The 8,214-nt window shown below is 39.6% G+C and overlaps 1 protein-coding gene across 2 annotated transcripts; it reads left to right on the top strand.

Annotated features, from left to right (window-relative positions):
- The first annotated feature begins 2,355 nt into the window (after window positions 1-2,355).
- rdh14b (retinol dehydrogenase 14b) lies at window positions 2,356-8,075 on the top strand. Of its 2 annotated transcripts, XM_085432170.1 has the most exons (3): window positions 2,356-2,423; window positions 2,937-3,212; window positions 5,674-8,075. In XM_085432170.1, the coding sequence occupies exons 2-3, from the start codon at window positions 2,973-2,975 to the stop codon at window positions 6,289-6,291; spliced, it is 858 nt and encodes a 285-aa protein (XP_085288296.1). In that variant the 5' UTR covers window positions 2,356-2,423; window positions 2,937-2,972; the 3' UTR covers window positions 6,292-8,075. The 2 variants fall into 2 exon arrangements, with proteins under 2 accessions (XP_085288296.1, XP_085288295.1); XM_085432169.1 differs by lacking the exon at window positions 2,356-2,423 and having other exon boundaries at window positions 2,741-3,212.
- Window positions 8,076-8,214: the final 139 nt, after the last annotated feature.

Genomic DNA, 8,214 nt, shown 5'->3' with positions numbered 1-8,214 from the left:
TTTTTGGCCTTCAGCCGTTTGGACCATTACACTGAAGGTCACAAAAGCTGAATCATTTTGTCTGACAAAACTGCTCTTCTTATTATGGAGTACTAGAAAAAGCGTAAGCATTTTCTTAACATGTTACTGCTAAAATTTATATGCACATATGTTACAGTATGCAGTAAGTCCACCAATCAGAAATGATAAGTTACTCCGGCTATAACCGACAACCTCAACCGGTTACATGACAAATTCATTCCAAGAATCAAACCTCTTATAGGAGAAAAATGACACACAAAATACCTATTAACAGGTACAGTTATTGCTCACTGTGCTATGAGATAATCTACAGGAAAAAGTGAATAATCAACTGTGGTGTCATTTCCTCTATTACCGCAACTGCTATAAAGGAAGCGAGTCCTTTTGTATAACAGAATATGATCGATACATGGATGGATTATGAGTCAGCACCTCAACAAACAAATCAAAGCCCCAGGAGGATTATTTGTTATTGTCTGTTCCTGTTTGAGGTTATTTAGACTCTTCTTTTATGTCTTCAGACCAACAAGAAATATTTTTCAACAAGAAATATGAAGCTCGAGCTCTCTTATCAGTCACTTTTTCTTGTTTTGCGCTCATATAGTTCCATCTAATGGTCGAAACATATTTCGCTGAAAATTTAATCCATCCATTTTTTTATGCTTAACCGATTCAAGGTAGGGAGGAGCTCATTCCAACTGTCAAAGGGCAAGAAAATTTAATTATAACAAGTAAAACTGAGGGGAAAAAAATAATTATGACATTCTTTACTGACAGGTTCAATGAAAAACACATTAACATTCCCAATAGCCATCACTTAAAAATGTTAGTTCGGTAGTCAGTCATTTCCCACTCCACTGAATATTAATGATACATGCAATTTCTAGGCAAAACAGTTTACTTTTATTTTCTGACCTTGCTGTCTGTCATTTGTGGAAAATGTGTGTGTTGACGTCAACTATGCAACACTTTGTTTTTCTGTAATTGTCCTTACAGAGCAGTTTGTCGGCACAGCAGCATTATAAATTGTGTTTAATGAGCCAGAGCAAAAATGTAGAGCTCCAAAGAGAAAACAGAGTAGGAAGCAGGATAAATGTACCAACCATGACTTTGGCTTTGAGCTGGGCAGGGCCCAAAAGATGAAGTTCTGTGTGAGTAGTGTGTGTTTTTGTAAAGGATTGAAACATTGTTACCACTTATATACTGAAAATCTGCACTCATACTCTAATGTGTATTTGTGTTATATTAAGAAGCTGGTCAACTGGTAGAGTATGCTTGCTTGGTACGGTTTCAGTGAACGAAGTTATTTTGTAAGATTTTTAAATGGCTTCTGAGGCGTTATCTCTCTGTTTCTTGGACAGTTTCTGGAGGGATGACTGGCAGGCAGGCAAGATTCTGAAACAGCTGTTAGTGTAGCAGTGCAGGGACAGAGTTTGACGGGTCTCAGGTACGTTTTGCTGGCAGTATTCATGAATCTCCTCAGGAGAGTCTGGATCCAGGAAGAAAGGCTCAGAAAGTCGTTTTCAAACTGCAGACTGCAGACGGATAGACGGAGTTACTGTCCAGGAAAGGAGACTCTGACAAGGGAGGCCAGCAACAAACTCTGGCCCACAACCTTCTACCTGCGACTTAAAGATATAGGTTTCTCAAACAGAAAGAGAGAGAAAGGAAAGAATGAAGAAAAAACCTCCAGCCTGTCAGTATCATTATAGAAGTTTGTATTTGTACAAAATGGCCTGGGCACCCACACCAACTACAGGCCAACACAGAGCCAGTGCACAAAAAAGGGGCTTTCCTAAGGAGGCTGAGATCCTTCCATGCGTGCAGCAAAATTATGGAGATGTTTTGTCACTCTGCTGTGGCAAGGACAGTGGTCTTCTTGGGGTGCAGCATTGGAGCTGGTGACACTAAGAAACTGAATAAACAGAGCAGGAGATCTGAATCTTAAATTGTAATTGGCTGCAAACTGGACCCACCCATCAAAGCTGCGGTGGAGAGGAAGTAGCATCAGTCATCAGTTATCCATCACGGACAATCCTGACCACCACTGCACCTCTTACTGAACAGGCCCGGGTGGAAAATGTTTCTTTCCACCTCCACTAAGACATAAGTTGAAAATCTTTTACACCACATATGATCACCTACTATAATACAACATATATGTGAGGTGGAGAGTCATCTGCCAGATATGTTATTTTTGTATTACTTGTTATTTCATAATCATTTCAACTGCTGGAACAAATACTACTACTACTACTACTACTAATAATAATAATAATGGGAATATGGGAAAAAATAAAATAGGTCTCATCTCGTCTGTGTAGATTTTTTGGCTTTTCATATAGCTCCATCTAGTGGCTGATACAGATATCGCGGTAAATGACATTACGAAAAACAAAAAGGTAAAGTATTATTTCTGACCTCTATAAGCTCAATTAAAAAGTAGTAGCCGATAGAAAACATCCTTAGAAAAAACTTTATATTTGTTTCGGTGAAAACAAACTGGTGTACAGTTTAGTTTAGCATATCGTGATTATATTGTTCCGTTACGAAAATAACCCGGAAGATATTTTATGGGACAGTTTGAAGTCGCTAATGTTGCTAACTTGGTTAGCGTGTGAACGGTTTCAGTCGTGTGCTTGCTTTAAAAATACACGTGTGTGTGTATATATATATATATATATATATATATATATATATATATATATATATATATATATAAATGTGTTGTTGGGTGACAGGCTGTGAAATCTTAGACTATAATCATTTCCGGGGTCATCTTTTACTGTCGATACATAACAGTTTCTCTCAGCGACTTGTCACCCGTCACAGCTTTTATGTCCGCTCCTCTGCTAATTGCCGCTGTTGTTGGCGGTGGGGTCCTGCTTCTTATGCGGCGTTTATTCCCCCGTCAGAAAGCCGTTAAGTTGCTCCGTTATTCAGGAGAAAATATGCGAGGCAAGACAGTCATCGTGACCGGGGCAAACAGCGGGATAGGGAAGGCCCTGGCCGTGGAGCTTTTGAAGCTCCGCGCCCGGGTCATTATGGCTTGCCGGGACCCGCGGAGCGCCGAGGAGGCAGCACAGGACATCAAGAAGCAAGCGGGACCAGAAAACGGGGAGGTGGTCATCAAACACCTGGACCTGGCTTCTCTTAGATCAGTCCGAAATTTCTGTGAGGAGGTGACTCAGGTAAATGAGAACCCAAACAAAGCAAGAGAGTAGATGTTTGTAGTTTATTTACCAGCTGTGGTGCACTTTGTTATTGAGCCCAACTCAGCAGAAAAAAACAGAGCATTGTTCCAGGGGGACTGTCCTTGGTGCTGAAATTAAGTATTGGACCCCAAACCCATATTTGTTACAGATGCAAATAAACTATTGTCCAACAGGGGCCAGTCTAGAAGTGTTGGTCTCCTGGCAGATGTTAAGAGTTAATATCCTATTATATTGTAAGCTTCAGCAAAGACGATACTGTTTAACTGTAGCAGTGATCCTTGAAAGGCTTCAAGTATTTTGTTTATGTGGTCCGATATCACAGATTTTCATCAGGTGGCTTTTCATTTCATACAACAAACAATACTCTGTGTGCTTAGACTATTGAGTCACAAATGAGAGTAAACACAGGAGGAGCCAAAAGCTTCCTATACATTGATTACTGTGCAAAATTTTGATCCACCACTCATTTTCTTATATTATGCCTCCAATGAGCCAGACATTTTTAAAGTGGTCTTGATAATTCTCCTGGCTTTCTGAAGGTCTTTGAAAGTCTTTCCTTAGAGATTTGCCTTTTCACTCATTTTCAGTTCACTCTTTGTATCTGATCATTTTCAGAGCATTCATTCTAGCATAAAAAAAGCACCTAACTCAAGAGATGAACCAGTGTTATTGCTACACATAATGGCACATACTGTCAGTCTTTCATAACAAAATGTAAAATTTCTTCTCATTTTTAAAGTTGAATATACAACAATGCCAAAGATAACACAGTTTGACAGGCATAAAATAATATTATTGTACCAACAAGGTGATTGCCAAAGAGCTGTCTGTTGAAAACTTGGCATATCTCAGCAGTGTGTCCTTAAGAAATTTGAGGGAGCTGGACAAGTGGCGGGGAAAAGCGGTGGGCCCAAAAAACTGTCTACAGCAGATAAAATAATGTACTTAAGAAACAGGAGAAAAAATCCAGGAAAGAACTGACACACTGCCAGTGCAGACTGGCCTCCCCAAATTTCAGACCTCAACATTATTGCAAAGAACAGAACAAAAGGCAGCAAGCATCCAAAGAAGAGCTTCGAATGTGCATCAAGAATCCTGGTGAACTATTCCTGAAGACTACCTAAAGAAATGAGAAGAAAGCTAGCCTAAGAGAGCTCAGGCTGTGTTTAAGAATGAAGGTGGTCATACCAAATATTGACTTTCAAGCTTTTTAGGATTGTGAAAACTCAGTTTTTGCTCTATAAAACAGTGTTTTTCTATATGTTATACACATTTTTCAATAAATCTCTTCACCAGAGCAAACTTTTAAGAAATAAAGGGTGGCTTGACACTTTTGCACAGTACTGTAATAGACACTCAAGATGGTAAATTCACAATGCTGTATTAGTTTGATGAAGAAAAATTGTAACCACAGGCTATTATAGCATACCATTCCATAATTAATATAATTAAATGATAAAGACATACAATCTAATACAATTCAGTATAGCCTCCGCTATTAGAAAGTTTTATCGTTTCTATTTTTTTCTGTAATTTAAAAGTTCATATTAAACTATGTTTCTTACAGAAGTTATAATTAAAGTTACGGATTAACTGTATTGTTATATAACACACTGAGATGCTTTGGGGCTTTATTTTTGTCCTTCCTTCTAGCATTCAGGTATAATGTCTTTATAAGTACACATCATAGTTTAAGTCGAAGAGGTTTAGGTGTAAAACATTACTTATATATTTAGGAATTTGGCAGATACCTCGTATAACCACTGGGTGTCTCAGGGAGATCTCTGCAACCCAGAATGTGCTGTACTTTAAGTTTTATTAAAATAGGTATTATATTAATTAACTTAAGCCTTTATTTACCACAGGCCTGCCGGTGGGCCCATTTCACAAGCATTCTTAACCATGACCATAACTCAGTTAACATTTGAGTTCGTGAAAAAATTCAGATGGTTTCTGAAAAATCTGAATTATTTTCTTTTTCATTTTGCAGCTGAAATTACAAATTAGGTCATTTAGCCTGTAGAAGTCGTACTCAACAAAGGGATGAAAAGTTTTTGGCTTTTCCCTTAAGAAGAATCACTAAGATTGTAATAAAAATATTTTGTAATGCTTTCTTTTTTGGAGTATGGGGTTATTTATTCAAGCATAAATTGCATTTGTGTTTCTCAAGTGAGTGAAAATTGTCAGAAAAATGCATACTTTTTGTTAAATAAGATAATACAGACTGATTGACTTCATTATACTCAGACCAGCCCTGCTCATGTGCATTGTCACACCATAACCCCATTCTAAGTGAAGAAAAAACTTATTTAAGTTGTTTGGTTAAAATTTGATCTTTTGTTATGCATATGGACAATTAATGCCTCTGGATGCTGGAGAAGCTGTAATAAAACCTTAATTGGAGTCTTAAATGTTTCAAATGTATCTTTGTTGTCAGGAGGAATCCCAGGTTGATGTGCTCATCAACAACGCCGGTATTTACCAGTGTCCCTACACAAAGACAGACGAAGGTTTTGAGATGCAGCTCGGTGTGAATCACTTGGGTCACTTCCTCCTCACTCACCTGCTGCTGGACCTCCTGAAGGCTTCGGCCCCTAGCCGCATCGTGGTGGTTTCCTCTAAACTTTACAAATATGGCCACATCAACTTCGATGACCTGAACAGTGAAAATAACTACAATAAGGCCTTCTGCTACAGTCAGAGCAAACTGGCCAACCTTCTGTTCACGCTGGAGCTGGCCCATCGCCTCGAGGGGACGGGGGTCACAGTCAATGCTCTCACCCCGGGGATCGTGAGGACCAGGTTAGGCAGACACATCCAAATCCCCCTCCTGGCAAAGCCGCTGTTCTACCTTGCCTCATTGGTCTTTTTCAAGAGTCCATTGGAGGGGGCCCAGACTCCTCTCTATCTGGCCTGCTCCCCAGAGGTGGAAGGAGTGTCGGGGAAGTGCTTTGCTAACTGCGAGGAGGAGGAGCTGTTACCCAAAGCTACAGATGAGGAGGCAGCCAAGAAACTGTGGGACATAAGCAGGAGGATGGTTGGACTCGCTGACTGAGCAGAGTCCAGCTCTGTGGATGGAGTTTGGGGAGTGGACTTAAGTGTTCTTGGACCTGATAGCTAATCTCTTGCAGCTCCACAGACACCATTCTACAAGCGTCCACTTGCAATAAATAAAAGAACTATTTCCATCCTGAGGATAAGAACATTAATTGAAGAGCATATTGTAGAGTGAAGTGCGATAGTGGTGTGTGTGCAAGAGTGCCACAATGCTTAGAGATTGTATAAAGATTTTAATTTTAAGGTGTGCCTATCAAAGTGATGTTTAAAAAAACAATGAAGCAGTGTTATGTGAAATAATCTGCTTACGTCTCAATAACCCTCCAGGTTTGCTTCTCCCCTAATTTTTAATAAGCTAAATAGCTTTCCAATTTCCACACCATTTAAGAAATCAGCTTGCACACAGCCGTAGCAGGGTTATATAAGTGCATGTAAACAAACCCTCACTCCCTAGAAAGACTCAGTGGGGGGGGAAACATTTCCCTGTCTCTGATAAAAACATTTCATAGAAACAGATGTGAAAATTAACTCTAAACTTGATAATTTACTATATTCTGTAATGAATCGAATGCATAGATTACAGTTTTGTGTCTTGACCTAATCAGACAGGCATCCTCGGGTCAAAAGGAGCAAACTCTCAGGTGCATCGCCTCATAGAGTTCTTCAAAGCCACGCTGAGTTGTCACATTTTCCCGTCAGTGCTTGTGCTCTGCAGCTCCTGGAGTGAAACGCGTATCTGTTTCAGGTTCAGCTGTGGTGTTGGAAAGCTAAATTTTTGCATGCTTTAGCATCTGCTTTGCTGTGCAGAGGAAGGCGAGGTGGTGGAGTGATAGCAGTTGATCTAGTTCCCTTCATCTTGATGTGTTTGAAGTGTAAATGCTTTCTGCTAGGACAGCAAGGTTAGCGATGCCGATCGGTGAGCTGCTGCGCTGCAACTCCCTCCTGCGGATGGATTGAGAGTCCTCTTACCTCATTTTTATTAGTTAAAGTTCAAAGGCATTTGAATAAATTCAAGAGCCTTTCCAGACCATTTACTCAATTGCTAAGTGTGCTAAATGAACCAGTTTTCAAATGATACCAAAGGGTATTTAGAGAAGGACTGCAAGTAATCATTTTCCCACCAGAATAATCAATTTTTCCCAGTTAATCGATCAAATGAAAACTATCCTTCATGATATTAACATGCCATCGTCTTCAAGGAAGAAATGTGGTCGGGGGAAAAAACCTGAATGATTGTGAAATCAAGATCGAAACACCAAAGCTGGACTTTGGAGATGTGGAAAAAGGTGATGTGGTGTGATGAGTCTGGTGATTGACAAATCAGGACAAGAACAGACGTGGATGAAGCACTTACCTTACAGGTCTGTGGGGGTAGTGTGTGAGGTTGCTTCAGTTGGTCAGGTTTAGGTTAGGCACCTATGTACCCAAAATACACATAATGAATACACTGAATGAGCTGGTTTGGCCATCAGTACTTTTCTTCCATGACCACGCCGGTAAATTCCAAGGTGACAATGTCAAGGTTTAATGGGGATCAAATTGAAAATCAGTCAAACTCTTTGTTTTTAGGTATTTTGTCCAATCCCTATTTATTTAGTGCTTGGCGTGGCACTTTTAATACATCAAAGGGGAGTATACCATGATATAATTTTCCTTAGTAGCTCTAAATTAGTTCGTTAGATATCACAGACACTCACAGAATATTATCCATTTCCTTTTCTGTAGTATTTTCTTGATGATGACTCCTGGGAAAACACAAATAAACTTCCTCTCTGTTCTGAATTTGTTGGCAAAAATCCTTCTCTACTAACCTATTTTTTGCAATTATTTTTTTCCCAACAGTGAAAAAGCAGAGCTACTTAGTGACTCAGCAATCTGAGTCTGAATAATGAAAGGTCTTCCACTCGTTCATTCAGTCAGC

Source organism: Copadichromis virginalis, linkage group LG15 (assembly GCF_057382275.1).
Source record: "Copadichromis virginalis isolate Kocher_CV1m ecotype Utaka linkage group LG15, C_Virginalis_male_GT1.1, whole genome shotgun sequence".
NCBI classification, from domain to species: domain Eukaryota; kingdom Metazoa; phylum Chordata; class Actinopteri; order Cichliformes; family Cichlidae; genus Copadichromis; species Copadichromis virginalis.
The sequence above is the reverse complement of the archived record's forward strand: the minus strand, read 5'-3'. Positions and strand labels throughout refer to the sequence as shown.

Bases quoted from the DNA above. Each gene is read 5' to 3' on its own strand.
- rdh14b (XM_085432169.1), top strand. From the start codon at position 2,859: ATGTCCGCTCCTCTGCTAATTGCCGCTGTTGTTGGCGGTGGGGTCCTG. The intron at 3,213-5,673 runs GTAAATGAGAAC...CTTTGTTGTCAG, and splicing joins TCTGTGAGGAGGTGACTCAG to GAGGAATCCCAGGTTGATGT.